This window comes from Mchenga conophoros, linkage group LG3 (genome assembly GCF_057382185.1).
Source record: "Mchenga conophoros isolate Kocher_MC1m ecotype Shallow Benthic linkage group LG3, M_conophoros_male_GT1.1, whole genome shotgun sequence".
Taxonomy (NCBI): domain Eukaryota; kingdom Metazoa; phylum Chordata; class Actinopteri; order Cichliformes; family Cichlidae; genus Mchenga; species Mchenga conophoros.
In genome coordinates this window covers 23,420,617-23,444,648 of record NC_140528.1, presented here as the reverse complement: position 1 = coordinate 23,444,648, position 24,032 = coordinate 23,420,617, and the positions used below count along the sequence as shown (strand labels likewise).

The 24,032-nt window shown below is 42.2% G+C and overlaps 2 protein-coding genes and 2 pseudogenes across 2 annotated transcripts in view; 3 read left to right on the top strand and 1 right to left on the bottom strand.

Annotated features, from left to right (window-relative positions):
- Window positions 1-24,032, top strand: part of LOC146577727 (protein NLRC3-like) — a 620,451-nt gene that overhangs the window by 24,420 nt on the left and 571,999 nt on the right. The window lies entirely within an intron of this gene.
- Window positions 2,397-6,144, top strand: LOC146577742 (stonustoxin subunit beta-like; the record flags this gene model as incomplete). The annotated part of the gene is made up of 2 exons (XM_085268427.1): window positions 2,397-2,416; window positions 5,116-6,144. Coding segments are annotated over 2 exons (618 nt in total), but the record flags the coding sequence as incomplete, so codon positions are not given.
- Window positions 12,644-15,732, bottom strand: LOC146577741 (neuroligin-2-like; annotated as a pseudogene).
- Window positions 16,566-17,703, top strand: LOC146577740 (uncharacterized; annotated as a pseudogene).

Here is a 24,032-nt window from a genome sequence, read left to right as displayed (position 1 = left end):
CATGTTTTTCTGTTTGATCCTCAGCTACTTTGACACAAAGGCCTCTGCTGTGACGCTCACACCTTTGATAAAGTCTGGCAAGTGTCAGATTTATTTTATAGATATAAAAATATAGAAATGTACTGATGCATGTAGTAACTGTTAGCTTTAACTGTACAAGGCTTGTTAGACATAATGAAACACATCGTGCAGATTTCTGGATGTTAGACTATAATTTTTATAATGATTATTAATCTTGAGTCTAAAAAGTCAGTCGAGTATATCCAGGATGTCTTTCTGTTAACTGGATTCACTGACACTAACACTGGGACCAGGATAAGCGGTCGCATGAAGCTGGTTATCAGCTGACAATCTTATGATTTAATTAATTTCATTAAGTTATTTAATTTTTCTAATTTTTCCTCCACATTTCCCCTGAAATGAAGGGATTGTGTTAAACATGCTTTAGTTCCTCACATTTTTCTGCATCTCTTTGTTCAACCCCCTGAATTAAAGCTGAAAGTCTGCACTTCAAACACATCTGAGTTGTTGCATTTAAAATTGATTTTAGTGTATGTACAGAACCAAAATCAGAAACTAAGTTCTCTCTGTCCAGATATTTATGGACCTAACTGTATAATCTATACAGCACGTAAAAAATGCTGTAAATAAAGAAGTCTGTGAAAATGTGGCGCTTAAGGTCAATTTAAACTGAAGTGATATAATCTTCTCCCCACAGTTTGAGTTTGTATTGTCTCAGCTGCAGACAGACTATGATATTAATATTATTAGTTATTAATATTATTAGTTATAAAGGACACCTTCCTGCCTTTAGTCTTATTCATGATGATTATTAGTCGTCTTCTAATGTCCACAAGTCTGTATGATGTGTTTCATAGGTTCTAACAAGCCTTTTAAACTTAAGTTACTGCATTGCTGAAACACCAACATCTGCTTATTGAACAAAACAAAAACAACCAAAAGACCACACATCTGATTTCATTTTTATTTTAATAGACTTCCAAAGATTATACCAGATAACTGGCCTCAGAATATAATTGAATAAACATGTTTAAAAACAATAACCTAATCCTGTCTTGACAGGCTGAGCTCTTCAGTATCCACCAACAGCATCGTCATGCTGAGTCAGACGTTTCTGCTCCTGCTGGAAATACTCTTCCTCTTTCCACATTGTACCAAATGTTTTTAAATGTTAGTTTCAATTTAAAATGAAAGATTAAAAAAGTGTAACACATATAAACATCAGATAATTAAGACAAGCGAATGGTTCAGTTCCACATGTGCTCCGCTGACACATTAAACTTCAGTAAAATGATGCAGTTATGAAACAACTTTAATCTAAAACAAACTGATTTGCTCAGGAGCAAAAACAGTGAAGTCAGTGACTGTAAGTGAGTGAGCTGTGCTGGTGACTGGATATCAGATTTCCAGTCATTAGAGCAGATAAGTGGCAGAACTATATTACTGATTTAATTTAAATGCAAATAGCCCAAATCCTGATTAAAGCATCAGGTTCACTTATAAAGTATTCTGTAGTTATCTTAGTGTCCATCGCCCTTCCCAACATGGGAATAAAGCAGCTGTGAGAGAATTAAACATGAATGAATGAATGGTACGGAAGTGGAGGAAGCAAGAAGAATGAGCTGAGTAAAGTTTGACTCATGCGACATTTTTGTTTCGCTTAATGCGCCTTATAATCCAGTGAGCCTCATGGTCTGTAAAATATGGTGCATTTGCAAATTATGTGCACAATATTGGAACTAAACTATTTTATATTGACAAACAGCGGCCCGCATTAAACTGTGACTGTCACCAGGTAATGTGGGCGTGTTTGCTGAATAAGCAGCAGGTGTTAAACAGCTGACAGGTGAACAGGATGCATGCAGGTAAACTCGAGGGCCCTTCGAGCTGATCGGTGGTGTCGTGAGGAGAATTTCAGCTCATTATTCATGTTACAGAAACACAGAGGTACGAGACCAGGCAGAAGACTTTCTGATTATTTGTTTTTAGTTAAAATAATTCCATTGTTGTCTAGTGATGGTGTGGTAAAGCTCTGTGAATGTGTCCAATTTTTCCGGCTTTGTTGCTTCACCCAAAGGCAGATCACACAAAGTTTAACTGCTTATTATGAAGAACTGACATCTGCTGGTCATTTAATGTTCAGCAGCACTGCTGTGAGAATACCTGTAGGACACATACCAGTGGATATGTGAGCACATGCACAGCTGCAGGGCTAGAAGGGCCCAAATGAATTAAATAAATAGATTCTTAAATAATTAATTAAATGTGTTATTAATTGATTAATTACATTTATTTAAAAATCATTAAATTTTTAATTAATTTATTGTAAATGTTGGAAAAGAAATTATTTGGCATTAAATCAATGATGTATATATTTAATAAGTATTTTGAACTTAATCCATTAATGACATTTAATAAATTATTTAATGATGATTCATCGATTAATTATTGATGATTAATTAACCCTCCACATGATTTAACCTCTATAGAGATGATATTTTATCTAGATCATGTATTTTTCAAAGGTTCAGACCAGAAAGTTTAACATTGTTATTTTTCTCATTATTGTCTCTTCAGATTGAGTGTCTGTAATCTCTAAGAGAGAAGCTGTGAAACTCTGCCTTCACTACTCAGCTCCCAGCCCTCTAGTTTGAGACAGCTTGACCTGAGTAACAATGACCTGAAGGACTCTGGAGTGAAAGTTTTGTCTTCTGGACTGAAAAGTCCATATTGTGAACTGGAAACACTCAGGTCAGCGTTCTTGAAATGTTCAGTATATAAGGTTTAGAGGTTTACAATCTAAGGTTTAGATTGACTAATGGCCATTTTAAACTCCTGTTTCAGTCATGCCATTTCTTAATGATTTTTGGCTGCGATTTCCTGTTTGCATTTAGCTATTTTTCTCTTCTCTAAGAGTATTTGTCATGTCTGCAGGCTGTCAGGCTGCCTGGTCACAGAGGAAGGTTGCAAGTCTCTGGTCTCAGCTTTTAGCTCCAGTTCTTCCCATCTGAAAGAGCTGGACCTGAGCTACAATAACCCAGGAGGGGCAGCAGTGAAGATGCTTGAGCAGCTAAGACTGGACACTCTGAGGAATGTAGATGGCCGTTACAGCCACAAACAGTGTCTGATAGATGAGGAAACTGGCTCTGTGTGATTACTTAACGCTGGAAACCAGTGTTATTTGAACAATCACACATATAGGAACATTTTTCCATTCTGCTCTAACTTAAACAGTAGATGTCTGTATGGGGTCTCATAGGACAAAATCTCTGTCAGCAACAACGGTGCAGCCTGTTCAAACTGATCTCTGGAAAGGAACTGACATTTTCACTCTCTTTATTTATTTTAAGCTTTATCTGTGTGCAGAGACCATGTCCAGGACATGTTTAGCCTGGCCCAGCATAAACTAGAATTAGGGGGAAGTTGTTTCCCCAGCTTAGAAAAACATATTAGTAAAAGTAAATGGATTACTAGGTCACTCAACTTAACTGGCCGCCTACTAAAATGGGCTATTTTGCACTGCTAGTTTGCTGCTTCTGAGCGTTTACTACTGAAACTTGTTTGTGCTAAAATATCAAATTGATCTTCTGGACTTTGTGATAATAGTTAGTAGAAAACAACAGAAAAATAGAATGCAGTCAAAGTGAATTAACTTTGGTCGATCAACCTTGAAATTCAAATTATAATAAGAAATAATCATTCCAACAGAAAGAAGAGATTAAGAAACAAAGGGATGGAGCTGGTGGAGGAAACCGGGTCACTGGTTGGGTGTTAGGCCCAGACTAGTGGGTGTTTTTGACTGTAAAGTGGATGTAGCATTAACAACCACTGGTCCTGGTACCCTGCAGCCTGCACTGCAGGATATGTGTTGCAGCACTGAGAGCTCCAGAAAGAGCCTTCATGGTGGCCCTGCAGCCAAACAGCACTTCAGTCAAATGCTGTCCAAAGTGGTCCCAGAGACACTGTTAGCTGTAACCATCAATGACCAAGAATTGTGTCATTTAATTCAGGGTTTCCCTGTATTATTGTTTGACATCATTTCTGAATAAATAAATCAAGATGACGAGCCTTTAAATGCACTTATGTTAGTATAAATATACAAAAATAAAGGATAATTTTCCTGTTAGGAGAATAAGAAATAAATATATTCATCACATGCATCAAATCACAACCTCCTCCTGCAAGAGTGCAGCATTGTGATTGGTTGATGCTGTTTCCATATTTTATGTTTGTTTACCTTGAACAAATTTGCTCTACAGAGCATTTATTAATTAGAAGGATTATTAATAAACATCTTTCTCTCCTGCTTTTGGTGGAGTGAAACAATAACTCCTATCTCCAGAGGCACACAGGTCCACTGGCACCTGGTCCTAACTTCACCCATGTCTGCACCCTCAGACATCCCACTGTGGAGGCATCCTCGCCTGGACCAGTGGCTGCCCTTGTGAGACAGACTTTATGGTCACAAACAGCCCTAATCTGAGAATGAAGGCTCCTTTACATAGAAAGCAGTATGTGGTGTGATGACCGCTGCATTAGCTCAAAATATGTGATGCACTGGCTGCTGCCCTCTACCTGTACTGAATCAGTTTTTGTAGCCAGTCCCAGTCTTTACATTTAATATGCAGCCACTCCCTGACAGCATGAATGTCACAGTGTGTTGGACCTTGACTGTGGCACATGTCAATGCTCCCTGGACATCGTGCTTAATAAAGGAGATTAAATGTGATGTGATTATGAGTTTTGCTCTTTTGAAGTTGAAACATTTATGTGTCAAAATGTTGGACTGTTCCTTTATCAGTGTGTAACAGTGTGCATATGAGAGCCATGTAATGTCCATGTGTGCATGCTGACTGTGCTGCTCTGACCCCCCTCCTCCTTTCAGGGTGGAGCCTGCTGGAGGCCGATGGTTGAGACCAGGAGGTCTGAGGAAGTGTAAGTGTGTTTTTAATGGGATTCATGAAAACAAAGCAGCACACATTCAACCATCTTCATCATTCGCATCTCTGATGTCAGGAGTCATCATCAAAGTGTCAATCAATGAACAGATGATGGATCAATAACTGCAGCTGGATTGTGTTTGTTCTCTCCATCAGATTCCTGTCAACTCACAATCGACACAAACACAGTGAACACAAAGCTCCAACTGTCTGACAACAACAGGAAGGTGACACATGTGGAGGAGCTTCAGTCACATCCTGATCATCCAGACAGATTTGATGTTTGTGAACAGCTGCTGTGTAGAGATGGTCTGACTGGTCGCTGTTACTGGGAGGTCGAGTGGACGAGGAGGGCTTGGATATCAGTGAGTTACAGAGGAATCAAAAGGAAAGGAAGGAGTGATGAGTGTGTGTTTGGTGGAAATGATCAGTCCTGGAGTCTTTGCTGCTCTGATCATTATTCCTCTGTGTGGCACAATAACAGAGAAACACCCATCTCCTCCTCCTCCTCCTCTGTCTCTAACAGAGCAGCAGTGTGTGTGGACTGTCCTGCTGGCACTCTGTCCTTCTACAGAGTCTCCTCTGACTCTCTGATCCACCTCCACACCTTCCACACCACATTCACTGAACCTCTTTATCCTGGATTTGGGTTGAGAAACACTTCTGATTTTGAGATTTCTCCTTTCAAACTTATGAAGAAGACTGTAGGAAGATTTTTCCTTGGCCCTGAGTCAGTGACTCTGTGTAGTTAGTCTTACCTGTTAGAGAAACAGTTCAGTCTGTACATGTCTGTGTCTTTCACTCAGAAACACATGATGAGATTCATGGATTCAGTCAGTTGATGTTTTAAACTAAATGATTCACAAATTATTATTCAACACAAGTTTGGTGAGCAGCAGGGCTCATCCTGCTTTTTGTTTTTGTGCATTATAATGATGAAATAACTTTGTCATGTCTGTGGTGGCCTTTGGAGAATTAAACCATCCTTTAGAAACTAGATATAAATGTCATATTTTCCAACATTGATATTTTTCTGTGTTTCAGACGACAATGAAAAGATAAAGAACAGTCTGTAAATCACAAGTTATCAATTCAAATGATTATTAAAGCCACAAGAGAAGCTTCCTGTTATTTGTACCACTCACCTGGTCATGTGATCCAGCTGTGCAGCCAATCATAACTGCCATCACGTTCTACTTTGATATTTCCATGGTGAATGGACTGATTCTTGTTTAACACGTTCATACTCTGATGGATGCATCGGAGAGGGTTAGTGTCTTGCTCAAGGATACTTTGTGTGCCAGCTGGAGCAGTCAGGGATTGAACCACCAACCTTCTGATCATTAGATGCCTTGCTCTGTCTCCTGAGCTACAGCCATCATCAAAGCTCTTTCTTAAATCCTCTCTGAGAGGAGCTCAAACACGAGGAAGAGACGAAAGTGAGTGAAGAGAGTGGACTCATTAGTAAAATGAAAAACAGCCAGCGTTGATGTTTAAGACAAGTGAGGTAACAGAAACACTATATATAGCAGCGGTCACCATGGCAACATCAATGTCGGTTGCTACGTATTGTACTGATCCTGATCTGTGAGCCTCATATCAGGATATGCTGTTGTTTGTATTTGTTTGCATTGTTACCATTTTTGTGTCTTTTTTAACAAACTACTTTTATCTTGCCATCGTTTGTCAGAGAGTCAAACTACATTTGGTTCATCTTTCTACAATAAAAACATTTCTTCATCTTAATTATTGTATGTGCAGAGTTGTAGTTACTCACAGTGACCACTGGAGGCGTGTGATCCTGATAGTTTCCCTGGAACCGTCCAGTTCATCCACATTAATGAAGCTGTTGGTGATTAACGCTCATCTGTACAACTTTAACAACAATATCAAACATTTAATCGCTCTGCAAACAGCTTGTCTGATGTATAAACTGTGTCTTAAAGGATCAAAGTAAATGTCACATTGAAAGCAGATTTCACTGTAATGTCCTCTGTTTGAAATATTCCAAATATAATCTGGCTTGGTAATGATTTACTCATATATTGTCCACGCAGACTAAAGCAGTAGGAGATGAGATGGAAACAATTAGAAGAATCTTTACTCTTTAATGTCACAAATTCCTCTTTGTATGTAACATAACAACATACATGATACAGCTGCAGCAACTGAGGCGAGGAGAGAGGCAGCAACAAGAAAACTGGAAGAAGGAGACCAACAACACCACCTGTGGAAATCTTTCCCCAATCAAGCGTCATCATATCAGCATTTCATCAAAAGCACACATGCTCCGACCTGACAATGCAGAGCTGTGGCAAAATCATTGAAATCATTTATGAAACAAATGAGTGCATCAAAAATAAGAGTGGAGCTGCAATGAAAGAGAAGTGAACTTTCTTCAGTCAACACAAAGTTTTCCCTGACAGGTGACATTTAATTAAAGTGACTTTATCACCACACACACATTCAGAGGCAGTCTACAGGAGCAGAGCTGCAGCTATTCAGCAAATGTCTCCCTGCAATCCTCACTGCAACACCTACATGTGAAAATGAAACCACCTCTACTGTTCACACATGAAACGTCGTGTGAAGAACCAGTTTTCCTCACATCTCTGTTTTAGTAACTCTGAAGTCTGAACTTTGGATTTTTGCATCCTGTTTGTACTGATAACTGTCAGTGGATGATTTTGATCCCAAAGAAATCTTTAACACACATGTAGTGATGGGACGTGTTACTGAAACAATGGTTAGGAAACAGAAATCGCCTGAGAATCTGCTCATGTTTAAGATTTCTTCTTTACAAACATTTTCTATGGCTGTTCCCAGTATGACCAGTGATACAAAGCATGGGAAATGGGGATTAGTTCATTCAGACAAATACACTTTTTAAAATGTAAAAATAAAGAAATGAATCAATAAAATAAAAAGTCAAAGAAATAAAAAATAAGGGTCTGAGGCGTCTGTCTCACTGTATCCATGGCAACAATTTACTTCCTGTTCCTTCATATCAGAACCACATCTTTGAAATCAAAACATTTAAGATTCAAATTCAATCACAGATGTGTTCAATTAAATATTAAATGAAGCAGTGCAATGTTTTTATCACTATCCAAGTTTGAACTCTAAGTAGAAGATTTAAAAAAGCAACACACACACACACACTCACACACACACACACACACACACACTCTCACACACACACACACACACACACACACACACACACACACACAGTATGCAGACATGATTTAGCTGATGATAATATAACGACTGCACAGACCCGTGGGATGATTCATGTCCTTTTTCTTTCTCTATGCAATGATGAACTTCTTGCTTCAGGACCTTCTTGATGAATTTGTTTTCTAATCCACAGTTTTCTACCTGATCTGTGTGTTTGAAGTAAAATGTGTTGCTTCAAATGTAAAAGTTAAACAGACAGAAAGCATCAACGTGGACTTCAATCAGTGTTTTGTGTTCATACAGGTCAGCTGTTGCACACAGAGCTCCTGGATTTACACTGTGCCCTGGTTCCTGTGTTTCTGTATGTAGTTTAGTCTAAAGTGGATCCTCCTCATGCACAGACTGAATTATCTGTTCAACAATCAGCATTTCTGATTCATGGATTTCATTTGTTTTTGCTAGTTTTGACTGAGATTTCAACATATCTGTGGTGGCATCTGTTCAGTGTTATGGAAGTTTTACAGCACTAATCTCACTTCACTCTGTAAGATAACAGTGAACAATATTACTATTAGAAAGATTATTAGAGAAGCCACAATCAGATGATCCCCTATGAGGTGTCCTTGGTTATAGTGTGAAGTCATCTGAGGGGAGAGAGAAAAAAGAAACACTTCAGTGTTAATGAAAAAGTCATCCGTCTTCTTATGGGAAGAGACCTCCACCAGACCAAGACAGATAACCATCCAACACGTTCTCATCCCAAAACCTAACAGACCGATGCCATGTGACAAATCGATGCCATGTGACAAACCGATGCCATGTGACAAACCAATACCTTTCGGTCTCCCTCTCTCTCTTGTGCTCCTGCTCCTGCCAAAAGCAAAGCAAAGCATCCACCCTTTTCTTACCGGCGTCGTGAATTGTTTGTCAACATCTACTCATCCTAACGTTGGTCCAGTCTTTGTCTCAGTGTCAAGTCAGTCAACACTTTAGTCCACATGGTCAGTCCAGTCACAGTCCAGTCACACACATCATGCACACACATTCACACTAGATCTTGCTGATAGTGGAGCCTCACGCACAAAGCATCAGAGTCTCCACCCTCATCAATATGAGCTCATTTATTTGTTCTTTCTTTTGTTTTTAGAAAAAGAGTTCTTTATGATCTTGGACTGGATTGACTCGCTGCAATCCTTTTAGACAGGAACTCGCAGGTTCCCACAGGTGACCTTTTCCTCAGCCCATTGTAATCTGGAAAAGCTCCCCTTATATTTGCTCTCACAACAATGTTTTACAGCGCTGTTAATTCAATCTTGCAGGCCTGCTTAGAACAAAGAAGGAGGAAAAGAGAGCTGATTATTAGCTCATCAGAGCACAAAACATCATCACCAAAGGGGGCGACACCTGACAGTTTTCTCTAAGTGCACTGTTACAGAAATAATGAGCCGCTCCTCGACATGTCCATGTTTAGTAAAACTCCCTCTATTGAAATAAGAAAACAAGCCAAAGCTAACTGACAGAATGAACCCATCACTAAAACAACAACCCCAAAAATCTTCATCACAGAAAAGTTTTGCTTACTAATCGAACAATATGTTGTGGGAATTAGAACTTTCCGGGCCATAAAGCTTTTGCCCGACTCTTGGCTTAACTAATACTGACATAGTCTGAAATCAGACTTAAAGTCACTCCCTCTGTTCATTTAGGATAAATGTATCTATATCTGATTTAGGCTAAGTGCCTTTTGTTTAGATGAACTGCTGGACTTCCAGACCAGCAGGTTTAGGGAAGTCTTTATGGGGTCACACTCTGACCCCCCCCCCCCCCCCCCACACACACACACACACACACGCGCACGCACGCACGCACACACACACACACACGCGCACGCACACACACACACGCACGCACACGCACGCACAGGCAACGTACTCTTTGTTTGTATGTAGACGTCATATGTTAATGAACGTCATATGTATATTCATGTAACCTCAATAAAAGAGCAGTGTTACGGGGGAGCGGACGAGAGCAACTGGGGTGAAGCGAAGGAACGGCGTTTGTCCGGTTCTCTCCCGTGCACGGGAAACATGAAGAACTTTGCCTACTCGTGTCTTGCTTTGCTATGTAATTAAATTGTCCTTAACGTTCCAACGAATAGGTTTATGCTACAAACCTATCACTGAGGTTAACTACACAACCCCTCGCCACCTCCTTATACACAGGAGTGAGTACAAAAGGGTTCGTACGGACGCATCAGCCGGCCGTCCTTCTGCTCGACACTGTTAGCTGAAAGATGATCGGATCATCCTCTGTCCTGTATTTAAGGCTGAGAGTCTTTGTCCAGTCTCTTTTCCACAGCTACTGTCCACAGCACTGATCCACCTGCAGCACAGCCCCACTCAGTTGTTTTATGATTTACATTGTGCACGTTTCCCTTCCACTGAGCTTACAAAACCTCTGACAGGAGAAGTCAGGCATGTGTTTCCCCCACCTCCCCTTTTAGGCAGTAATAAAATAGAAAACAAACAATCAAACAGGCTAAAGCTAGAGCACAAGCAAAGACAGCACCGGTGACTAAGTTCTCCCATACTGGACGTACGCTACCACGTGGGCTCAAACAGCAGCACATCAGCTCAGTTTACATACTGTTGACATCTTCATCAGAGGATCAGCAGGGAGCGCTGCTGAGCTGCAGTGGTCTCCACCAGAGTGACGGAGCAGGAATCACAAACAGCACAAACCCACCGTGTTGTTTCCACCCTGTTCAGGAGATCTGAGCCCCCATCCCTTTTTTTCATGTTGCAGCTCTGCACTGCAGGCCCTGAACGCCTCCCGGTTACCCTCAGTGTGCTTAGAGTTTAATTTACAACCGACGAGCTCACAGATCATCTGCAGGCAGGTGAACGAACCCTTAATGTGAGGATAATAGCAGAGCTGAGCTGAGGTCAGAAATAGTCAGGAACGGTGTCGACACAGTGAAGTCAGCTGTTTGGGAATTTGTCTGATTATCAGTTTGGGGGGGTCGGTGTTAAATAACAAAGGCGGTGTAGGATGGAGAGAGGAGGAGGGAGGGAGCAGTGATGATATGAAGTCAGAATACACATGTGGCAGACATAAGGGGGTCAGACAGGAGCAGCATCAGTCTCTGCTCTGTTTTGTTAATAACGTAGAAAAATAATTTTGTACAATCAAGCTACATCGACGGACGCTTTACCTCACGTACCCTAAAATGAAAAAGTAGTGACAGTAAGACGGAGGCTGCACATGGCACCATGACTGAGTTCACAGCTGTTGCTTTGATTCTAACGTTTAAGACTTTTGGCATCGACTCTGTTTTAATAAATGAGTGCTGGGAGGCGTCGTTTGACTTCAGGAGCTCCTGCAATGCTCCTGTGATGCTCCTGCGATGCTCCTGCGATGCTCCTGCGATGCTCCTGCGATGCTCCTGCGATGCTCCTGCGATGCTCTTACTCTGCGGGAGAAAACCAAAAACCAAAAGTAGCAAACATGGAGCGATATGACTCGTTTAGATTTTGGGAAACGTGCATCGACAGGTACAGTGTCCTTTTCCCCGCATCTTTAAAAATAATTCATGCATAGATCCCCCACTGAGAAAACCCTTTTATATACTTTCTCCTTTGTACACATTTTATATAGAACTATATATAATATCATTTCTCTATATCTGTATTTTCAGAAAAATTCTTTCCACACAATAAAAAACAACAATTAAACAAATGCTTCAAACAAAACAACAAAAAGAGAGAAGATGGAAGAAAGAAAATCACGACTGAGGCCAGTTTGGCACTTTGTCATGAGAACATGACAGAACTCTGTTAGTTGACGGTAAATAGCGAAACTCTATTTTTCTTTGGTTTTTCTTCTCCCTCGATGAGAAATGAAACACAGCAGTACTTACTTGGCACCTAAAAATGCTGGTAGAATGAAAGATATCAGTGTTTTCATAGTTATATGTTTAGTGTACGCCTCCCCCTCCAGACTGCTCAGCAGATCGGGAATTTTTAGAGAAGAGCAGGAGGGAGGCGTGTCAAATGAGAGGAAGAGAGCAGTAATAAAACACGGATGTAGAAAAGAGAAGCATAATGTGCACATAACACACAGGAGATGGAAAAAGAGATGACGCCAACGTAAAAAAGAGAAAACAGCGAGGAGCGAGAGAGCATTCGTCCCTTTGACAAATGTTGGAGGTCTTGAGCCTGGAAACAGCAGACCGTCTTTGAAAACAGTATCTTTGAAAGATCTGAGTCACCCACCCCAAACTGCTCATCTGCTGCTGGACACTTCAGTTGCACCTCCACATGCCACCAGTGGAGGGAGCTGCCAAGTTTCACAGCACATGACGCAGCAGGTGTAGTTGCTTTTGGAGAAAGAAGAGAATAAGAGGACAGAACGAAGGCCCACGTCTAGAGGCCTCCCTTCCAGAGCGGAAGCAGAGCCAGTGTTCCTGGTCCCTAGGTGGCGCTGTGTCGGGCCTGTCCCTACTATACCCTGGTGGTGGAGTGGGGGTGGGGCAGGGTGTTGTTGTGGCCGGTGGAGGGGAATGTGTTGAAGGCGTGAAGAGGCTGCATGCTGGTGATGGTGCTGGGGATCACGGTGATGGTGTATGGCGTCATCAGCGGCACGTTGTCGGGGGCGCGGCGCAGCGCCAGGGTGTAGTCGGGAGGGCAGGCGGGCCGCAGGATGTCGTGGGGTCGCAGGGGCTCCATGTCGTGGTGAGCGTCGTGCTCCCAGTCCTTCATCTGCAGGGACATGATCTCCTCCTCCTGGCTGTGAGCCAGGTCGTTGGCGGGGCCGCCCCGCTGAGGGGACAGCCGGTGCCGGCGCATCTCGTGCCGCTTGTCACGCTTGTAGTAAAGGGCGGCGAAGGCCAGGATGTTGAGGAAGAAGAGCGACGCTCCAACTGCAACTGTCATGCTCAGTTCGGTGGAGTAGTCGCGGGTGTCTCCGGGAAAGAGGTCCTGGGGCGGGCGCTCTGAGCCCTCGGGCTCAGGATCTGATGGGAAGGTAGGGTAAGGATGACGAGTGGTTCGAGGAACGTTGTTTCTGGGCCTCATGGTGCCGGGGTCACGGCCTGCGGGGGAGCGCGTAGTGGTGGGAAAGAGCACGTCGTGCAGGCTGTGTGCCAAAAGGCCACTTTGTTAGCTCTGTAGTTGTCTCTGACACGAGGTTTCAAACCGATGTGAAGGTACTGCTTGTCCTTCCAGTTGAACTTGGTCCAGATGACCTCCTCGAAGCGGTTGGGCTTGGTATGAATGAACTTGGTGTCCTGAGGGACGGGCAGGTTGGGGTCCCTGGTGGAGCATAAAGGTTAAACGTTTCAGTTCAAAGTTATATTCAGTCTCCATTATAAGTAACATGTGGCATCAATACACTGAATACAGACAGGAGGCCCATTCTCTGTGCAACCTTTAAACTATCTAAGACCAACCGGCTGCTCTGGGATCTGGATGCTTTTGGTGAACCAGTATGTTCAATTCTTCAAAGCCACACGGGAATTAAACTAGCAACCCAGATTCAAGTATTCAACATGACTAGAAGGCTATCAGTGAACATACAGTAACGTGTACAGTTTACACTACTGTGACATGAGGCCTACCCAGTCTTTGCGAAGTTAGTCCAGTAAGTCATGACCACAGCGCTCAGCATCACATCGTTCTTGGAGAAGTTGCACGGGAACAGGTCCGTGGCACCGATCATCGGTACGCCGAACACGTAAGGTATCTCGTCTCCGTGCGCGGCGTCGGCCCACTCGGGCCGCGTCTCGGTTTGGCAGTGGTGGTAGAACGTGTAAAAGTAAACTGGGGACTGAAACTCAGCATGGAGTTTGGCAGTGGCCACAGCTGGTGCCACCCACTGGTGGTCCGTAAACAGGAAGCGAGTGAGAAATCTAGAGAGGAAAAAAAAGTCTTTCTGATAACAGAAGGAGTGACAGGCAGCAGAGAGGAAGCATGACTGCATTATCCAAACATGTCTGTACTGTGACTGTGGTCCGGCTGTGAGGGGTTCGCAGGCCGATCTGTCAGAAACACCGACACTGAGATTGGGAGCCCACTACCTGGGGGATGATAGCATTACTGCCCACAGAGCCTCAAAGGTTAAGGCGCAGACACGCCGTGATGTGGATGAGTGGCTCTCTTTAGCACGCTTGTCTTGTTTGATGCACTTCACTGGGCTCACATGTTACTGATTCCATTCTTTACTCGCATGTTTTAAACGCTTAAAGCACTTTCACAGGTTTTTATATTCTTTTGAAAATTCATGTGAACTCAAGCTGTCAGAATTGTAATGTAAGCTTTGATAATTGTCCACATTTGTCATTTTGACGATTATCCGTTTATTTTAATGAATACAGCAAACAGAAAAAAACGAACAAATCAACAAACGCAGCTCCTAATGAGACAAAACCTGATGATGCTGCAAAATGCAGTTAAGTGAGAGGAGGCTGTAAAATGGAATAACTGAAAAAGTGGCAGTGTACAGAGGTGGCGTCCTCACCCTCTGGGTAGCCGTAGAGGTTGTCAACAAAGCTGGAGATGGTGTAGTCGAACGCCGCAGCTGAGATGCCGTCGTTGTCCTCACTGTCGTCCACAAACTTCAGCCCCTCTCCCTGGTTCACTCCTATCAGGATGTCATAGTTTAGGAGCTCCCCCTGGTGGAGCAAATAAGGAAGAACATGCTGAGTGCTGGAACAGAGCCTGTGTGCATCACAAGTCTACAACAGGAAGTGCAGCTGAAGCACAGCTTTGTGAATTGGCAGCATTTCATTTCCCAGTAAACTAAATAAAGATTAGCTGTTGCCATGAAATTCCTACTATAAACTGTAAATACTGCAATATATGCAGGGTTCATACACATTTTTAGGGTCAAATTCAAGCACTTTTTAAGCACATTCAAGGTCAATTTTCAAGCTTTTCCAGCACATTACCAAAAAAGAAGCATGTTTCACTTTGCATCACCTCAGTAAGACCTTGTAAAAATTTAAACAAATCATCTGAGGTCGATTTAAATGTCTTTTGTTCCCCTTTTGTTAAAAGAGCAGCACACAAAAATACAGAAAAAGGAAACGGTTGCCTTACATGCATATAGTGTACAAACTCAAAAAAACACATTCCTCTTAAAAATGCGCAAATGTGAACAAATCAACTTGTTAGAGATCTTCATCTCCACTGTAAATAAACAACAAGCCAGAGAACAAGAAAACTGCACCAAACACCACAAACACCAACAAATTAATGTCTTCTCATCAGACATTGAAGCTTCTTTCCTGTGTGACATAAAAAATAAGAGACAGATGTTTGTTTGTTTTTTTAACTAGTTAAGCACCCACGTTCAGTCATCCACCCATTCACGCACACATTCACACACTGGTGATGTAGCTACAGCCACCCTGGGGCGCCACCAGGCCCTCTGACCACCACCAGTAGGCAACGGGTGAAGTGTCTTGCCGGGTGAAGTGTCTTGCCGGGTGAAGTGTCTTGCCCAAGGACACAACGACCGAGACTGTCCAAGCCGGGGCTCGATTACAAGGCGAACTCCTAACTCTTGAGCCGCGATCGCCCAGTGGGGACATGGGGACATTTCAATTTCCAGCAGGAAGCTCCCCCTTTTTGTTAAACCCTTTAGATCAGGGGTCGGCAACCTGCGGCTCTTTAGTCCTTATAGTGCGGCTCCGCGTGGTTTGTGAAAATAAATTAGCTGAAGTGTATTTTATTTATGTTAGTTCTTTTTTTAACTTGTAGTTCTAAATTGGAAGATTATTGTGATTTTGCAATATACAAATAAAATTATATTTTGTTATTTTTTCATCGCTCAAAATAAGCGTCACACTCGCGGAAGCCGGTGTACCTGGCGAAACGCCGTGCATTTATCGAGCCTTTCAACCCCAGATAGGCCAATTATGGCTCTTTGGCTCTTTGGGTCTTAAAGGTTGCTGACCCCTGCTTTAGATGAACAGAGTTTTTTAATTAAATACATATTCTTCAATAAATGTTCTCTTTTCTAAAAAGTAGGATAATTAAAAAAACTTTTATTATACCTCTATTGCGTAGAAAAAAAACGGTCTTGTTTTCTGTCGTCTGTTATATAATATTAGGGATGTTTGTGACAATTAATTTCTTAATCGGCTGGACTAACCAATAGTCCACAACCAGGAAACACTGAAATTTTAAGTTAAGTTTGAAAACAGTTTAAAAAAAAATACCCCATTCCAAAATGTCTTGTGACAATCTCATTGGCTTAGGGAGTGATGATGTCATAGATCTTAAGAATCTTAAGTCCTTTGATGTTTTTCCTTAAGTAGGGGTGAGAAACAGCAAGTTTTAGTTCGTTTCAGCAGCATCTGTGTTTGCAGCCTACAAAACGTTCACCACAAGCTCTTCAAAGTCATCGTATAGAAACTCCAACATGTTTCCAAGAAAAAAACAACCAATTCAAAAAGATTACGCCGCCTCTCCTTCCTGGCGTGGCCGGCCAATTTCCCCAAATGGCTCCTCATCCTTCCAAAGGGCGTTAGAGGAGAGTAGGAAGGAAAACTACCTTCTCCAGAAAAAAATGCAACAAATTGAAGAAGAGAAACTTCAACTGGAGGACAAATGTAGACGAATGGAAGCCCAAAATAAAGAGCTGGAAGAAAGACAACAGCGCCAGCCGGACATAAAAATTATTAATGAGGGCTGGGGAATCAAGTTTGCTCAGAGCCGAGAGCAGATTGTGCACCTCATTAAAGAAAACAGGCAAAAGAGTGCAGAACTAAAAGAAATGACCAACCAGCTCCAAGACAAGAAAACGATGACTGATAAGATACAACGGGATCTCCAATACATGGACCGAAAAAATCGGCTCCTCCAAAGACAGCTCCATGAAGCTGTGGAAGAAAAGAAAGAATTCCTCCAACAGAAGGAAGAGCAGGACAAAAAGCAACGAGACATGCAGCACGAACTGAAGAGCATGCAGGAAAAATACCGCATGCTGAAAGAAAGCCTGGATGAAACACTGCGCCAAAATAAAGACCTTCTTCAACAGAAAGAGCAACAGCAAGAAAGACTGAAAGAAGGAAAACGTATCGTCCAGGACTTTGAGTCTAAAAATCTAAAACTGCAAGAGTTTTGTAATCAGCTGGAGGACAAAGCAACTAAAGTGGAAGAAGAAAAGGACAAACTGGAGAAACGCTGCTCACAGATGCAGAGAAGGATCGATCAGATAGCGAGAAACAACTCCGAGCTCGTTAAGGGGATTTTGGTGGAATTCAATAACTTGAAGCGTGAACACACTCAAATGCAGGCGCAAAAACAACAAGAAGACAAAATACATGAAGACCTGCAGCTCACGCTCCAAGAAATCCAGAAAAGAAACGAGCAGTTAGAAGACAAGCACAAAGAGGTCCAACAGAGAAATGCAGACATGCACAAGGACAAGCTGATACAGGAGGCAACATCCAAACAACTCAAAGACAAGCTTGAAGAACAACAAGCAACATTGGAAGAGGTGGAACAAAGATGTGAGAAACTTGAAGAACAAAACGCAGAAACCATCGATGAGCTGAGAAATCTCATCCTGGAGAAAAAAGCGCTCGTGGAAAAGTGCATGAAAAAAAAGAAAAAATGGTTCCACTTGTTCCGGAGGAGAGACGCTACTGCTTCCTCACCTGATGTAGCCTCGTCTTGCTCCACCTCTGTTAACCCCCCCAACCAGTCCCGGCCGTTGACTGTCCCCTCCTGAGCCTGGTTCTGCCGGAGGTTCCTGCCCGTTTAAAGGCAGTTTTTCCTCCCCACTGTCGCCAACTGCTTGCTCAGAGGGGATTGTTGGGCTTTTCTCTCCTCTGCCTTGTTTCTTCATTTACTTGCTTGTTTAACTTTTTTCAACTTATCTAAATAATAAACCAATTAAATTTATCCTTTGAGTATTTTTCATCTCATCTTTACAGAATCTTTCCAAAACATTTTCAAACATTCAGATCTGTCTTTTATTTTCTTCTTGAAGCCTCATAAATGGTGAACTAAAAACCCGGAACATGGTTTGAAACATAGTTTCAGCTGAAACTGGCATAACATGCTGTGTGTGTGTGTGTGTGTGTGTGTGTGTGTGTGTGTGTGTGTCAGGATATCACTAGTTAGGTCATCATGTTTAGACTCATTCACTCCAAAATTATTTAGGCCAAATCTTTAAAACAGTGTCATTTCATACACATTTTCAATTCACTTCAATCGCACAAATGCAGAAATAATTATTTGCAGTATCTTATTTATTATGAGAATGTCATGCCTGATCATTTGTACCTACACCACCAAAAATGGGGGCAAAAGGGAGGAGATCATGTTTAATCGGTTATAAGAAAAGGTCAGAAATATAAGTGCCGACATGAGCAGTGTCCACAGAAACCTCTGACTCTCAGCTCAAAGCTCATATAAACCATTTCTACAACCAGCAAACAAACAAAGACACCGAACAGTTAAAAGAGCAGCGACGTCACCACGAATCTGTGGTCAGGTAATATCCATGTTTTGATTGATGATTTTCTGGAGTTAAATGTGAACCGAAGCATATTTTGGGTGTTATATGCTATTAAATACTTTTTAATTTATTTAAAAGTATTTAATAGCATATAACACCCAAAACATGCTGGGTGTGGAAATAAAAAAATCAGAATTTCCTCTGTTTGAGTCACAGTAACTTTGACATAGTAACATTTGCAGTAAGTCCTAAATGTTCACCTTTAAAATCCCTCCCTCTGTTCATTTTGCCCACATCATGTTTCAGTGGTTGGCCTCAGGTTCTTCAGCTTCCTGACAGTCTGAAGTCAGCTGACAGAGTTTCACCTGCTAAATACACAGAAAATCTTGTTAAAGCCGCACAGTTTGCCCAACAGTAATATTCCCATTAAGCCCTTTCTAAACACTTTATAACAATGTGTCATCACTAAATTATAAACAACTTCTCCAAATCTGCACGACTGCACTTAGTCACAGACTTTATTTAATTGTCCTGCGGCTGCTATCATATATTTTACCAAACAGTTCTTCTCACACAGTCACAGATATATTTCTCTCAATGCAAACTTCACTCATGTCTCAGACAGGAAACTTGAGTTTTTCTTTTTTTTCTGTCCCCACTCATTCAACTAATTTGCATATTGAGTCACATCTCAAGAAGTTGCCCTGACAACAGAAATGCATATTCAAAAGATTGCTGCATAATTCAATTATTATTATTTTATTTTTATTTCTACAGTCGTCACTTCTTTTGCTCAATCAGCTGGAAACCACTTCTAATTCACTATTTTAAACCTGCTTTAAGCTTCTAATCCCTGGTTGGTCCTCCCAGTCTCTTTTTCCTTGTCACAAAAGTCGCTCTATTGTCCTGCAACTTCCTGAGTTATTCCTCAGCTTCAGCCTTTAAGTGTGTTAAATCTACACCATTCAGCATTTATGTCATGTATTCACATTCATGAGTGTAAGCATGTCTTCATTGCGTGTATGTTGTGTGTTCATATTAATATTGAGTGTAAGCTGGTCTTCGTTGCCTCGATGTGTTTTTATAATCAGATTTAATTCCTGCATCTTTGCGCTGAACTGTGGATTCAAACTGTCTCACTTCTGATTCTCTCCAAAAACAATTTCACATGTGACAATTTCACATGTGTGTTTTCTATTTTTCTATTCATTTATGTATTATTAGTTCATTTATTTCTTTATCTCTCTCTCTCTCTTACTTTTTTTATTTACCTTTCTGTTGCGATGCTCTGGATGTTTCTAAACCCCACAAATGCAGTCTCACTGTTCAACCCAATTTTCCTATGCTGGCATCCTGGCAGCTGCACGCTTGACTTTTCTCAGTTCATGGGCAGTTATTTTGCGCCTTGGTTTTTCCACACGCTTCTTGCGACCCTGTTGACTATTTTGAATGAAACGCTTGATTGTTCGATGATCACGCTTCAGAAGCTTTGCAATTTTGAGACTGCTGCATCCCTCTGCAAGATATCTCACTATTTTTGACTTTTCTGAGCCTGTCAAGTCCTTCTTTTGACCCATTTTGCCAAAGGAAAGGACGTTGCCTAATAATTATGCACACCTGATATAGGGTGTTGATGTCATTAGACCACACCCCTTCTCATTACAGAGATGCACATCACCTAATATGCTTAATTGGTAGTAGGCTTTTGAGCCTATACAGCTTGGAGTAAGACAACATGCATGAAGAGGATGATGTGGACAAACTACTCATTTGCCTAATAATTCTGCTCTCCCTGTAGACTTTTGTCTTATCGCCTTAACCTCCATGGTCTCAAATTCTTTAAGGATATAATTTCTTTTAACCGGATTTGGGCAAATTTCATTTATCAAAATATTCCTGATCACTTTGTTTGTAAACCTGCTGTCACCAAATTCAACTCCAGCTATGCAGAGCTGCCTCAGTCCAGGAGAAATTTTAGAGTGCACAATATCTTCTTTTATCATTGATCTCAAAGGGACTGGGATGGCTTTCACTGGGGATTTATATCTCTTAGCAGTACATCTTACATCAAATTTCTCACAAAACGTCTCATGTTTTAGTAAGACCCCATTATCATCCATAAAATGAGCTACAGCCCAAATCCCTTTAGATCTCCATTCATCCACGTACACAGATTTCCTACACAAACGGATATACCTGTTGTTCCATATAGGGGTGTTGTGAGGAGTAAAGCTATGTTTATAGATTAATTTCCAGTAGAGACGGACCTGCTGATGGAAAGCTGAGAGTTTAACAGGTAACGAACTGCAATCAAAGTCACAACGTAACAAAAAGTCTATTCCACCCATTTTGCCAAAAATCACATTGGGAATAATGTTCCAAAAGGAATTTTTGTTCCTAATGAAAGATCTTAACCATTTCAATTTTAGTACACCATTCATAACATCAAAGTCAGTGGCATTAGCCCCACCCTCTTCATAATTCTTAATCACATCATTTTTCTTTATATAATGACATTTGTTCCTCCATATGAACCTAAAATTAAGAGTATTTATAGATTTAATTAGTTTTGGAGGTATGGGCAGAGAAAAGGCTGGATAGATGAGTCTGGACAGACTGTCCATGTTGGTTAGCAAGCTTCTCCCAAACAGAGTTATGTCCCTTTGCAGCCACATGTTTAAAATTGACTTACACTTTTCTATATTGGTACAGATATTCTTATTTTCTGTTGATGTCTTATCCTTGCAAATTACAATGCCCAGATACTTCACCTCTTTTCTGATCTGCATATTATTTATTGCTTGCAGGGGACACTCATGCAGAGCTAGAATTTTGCATTTATTAATATTCAGCTGTAGGCCAGAAGCTTTGGAGAAATGGTTGATCGCCTGCAAGGCTAAAGGAATCTGGTCCTCATTTTTTAGAAACAGGGTGGTATCATCTGCCAGCTGACTGATTATTATCTGTTCACCCATCACAGTTAACCCCTTAATGTGACTGTTTTTAATCAAAATAATTCCTCTGACACAGAAGACCTACATTCCTGGTTTAATTCTTGCTGTCAAAAAATCATGGACTCTGTGGCTCCTTTAAAAACCAGGCAGCTTAAGGCTAAACCTGAGCCTTGGTTTAATGAGAGCAGTCGTGCTGTTAGTATTTTTTTTTTTTTTTTTTTTTTTTAGTATTTTATTTATTTATTGTCATTGTCAAGAACAATGAAATTGCGTTTGGGGCTTCCATACAACCCCCAAAAAAAGAAGAAAATAATAAATACCCCTTAAAACCCAAGTGTACATATTTAACCCAGTGTGACTCCAATGCAATAAGACAATCCTTAGCAATAATGTTCGTAGAAATTCAGACAAAGACCTGAGAAACATGACAAAATACAACAATGCAACCCGTTCAATATTATTGTACTGTGAGATATGATATCAGATATGATAGTTATCTATTTAAGAAAGGGGGGGGGGGCAGGAGGGGGAAGAGAATAAAGATATGATGCACCAATGCAGACCAGTTCATTGCTATTAAGAAGTTGGATATGGTTATTGTCCGTGAGAGGGGGGCAGAGAGTTCAGGAGCCTCACAGCCTGTGGATACAGGCTGTTGGCCAGTCTGGATGTTCTGGCCTGTATAGACCTGTACCTTCTCCCTGAGGGCAGCAGATGGAAAAGGTGGCGCGCAGGGTGATGTTGGTCCCGCAGGATACTGTGCACCCTCCTCAGACAGCGAGTGGGGAAGATATTACTGATCTCTGGCAGACTTGTTCCAATAATTCTGCCAGCTTCTTTCACCACCCGCTGGAGTGCTTGCTGATCGGCCTTGGTGCAGCTGGGGAACCACACTAGAAATCCATACGTCAGAACGCTGCTGATGGCACAGTTGTAGAAGTTCAACATCAGAGATCTGGGAATGTGTGCGCTCCGCAGTCTCCTCAGGTAGTAGAGGCGCTGTTGGGCCTTCCGTACAACTGAGGTGATATGGTTGCCCCAGGACAGGTCCTCGGTCACAGTTACCCCCAAGAATTTAAAACTGCTCACCCTCTCCACCGCCTCACTGCCAATGAAGAGAGGCAGATGGTTGTTATGACCCCTCTTCCGGAAATCTACAATGATCTCCTTGGTCTTTTTGGTGTTTAAGACCAAGTTATTGTCGTGGCACCATGACTCTAGTTGTTGCACCTCTGTCCTATAGTTTGTCTCATCATTGTTGGATATAAGTCCGAGCACTGTAGTGTCATCTGCAAACTTAACAATGAGATTGGACGCGCGGGAGGAAATACAGTCATGGGTGAAGAGAGTGTATAGCAGAGGGCTCAGAACACACCCCTGAGGGGCACCGGTGTTGACCACAAGGGTGGAAGAGGTGTTCTTACCCACTCTGACACTCTGTCTACGGTTAGTGAGGAAGTCCACAATCCAGTTGCACAGAGAGGAGTTAAGTCCCAGTTGGTGGAGTTTGGGACGGAGTTTGTATGGCCGGATGGTATTAAAAGCCGAGCTGTAGTCTACAAAGAGGAGCCGTGCATAGGTGTTCCTGTGTTCCAAGTGCTTCAGTAATGTGTGCAGCACTGTGGCGATCGCATCCTCGGTTGACCGGTTCTCCCTGTATGCAAACTGGTGCGAGTCCAGGGATGGTGGAAAAGCAGCTCTGATGTGTTTAATGACCAGTCTCTCCAGGCATTTGGCGGGAATGGGGGTGAGTGCCACAGGTCTGAAATCGTTCAGACATGTGACATTTGACTGTTTTGGGATGGGAACGATGGTTGCTGCTTTGAAACAGGATGGTACCAGTGAACAGGACAACGAGGTGTTATATATAGAGGTGAAGACGTCCGCCAGGTCCGCAGCACAGTCTTTTAGCACCCGGCCCAGCACTCCATCCAGCCCGGCCGCCTTCCTGGTGTTAATGCTCCGGAACACACGCCTCAGCTCATGAGTGCTCAGGACCGGAGCAGGGTCGGTTGAGGGGAGAGGGGACAGGACAGGGTCGGTGTTCTCCCTGTCAAAACGGGCATAAAAGAGATTTAGATCCTCAGCCAGAGTAGAACTGTCGGCTGAGGGTGATGGTGTTCTTCTTTTGTAGTCCGTGATAGCCCTGATGCCCTCCCAGACCTGCCTTGGGTTTGTGTTGTTCTCAAACCTGGCCTCGATACGCCTCCTGTGCTGCTGCTTGGCAGTCTTGATGCCTCTTCTCAGGTTGGCCCTGGCAGCACTGTATGCCTCCTGGTCCCCGGATTTGAAAGCGTTGTTCCTTGTTCGAATAAGTTGTTGAACTCCGTGTGTCATCCAGGGTGGATTATTAGGGAACACACGGAATCGTTTCCAAGTTGTTACATTGTCCACACAGAAACAGATGTAGTCCAAGACAGTGGAGGTGTAACTGTCCAATGTGACACGATTGTCAGTGTCCTGCACC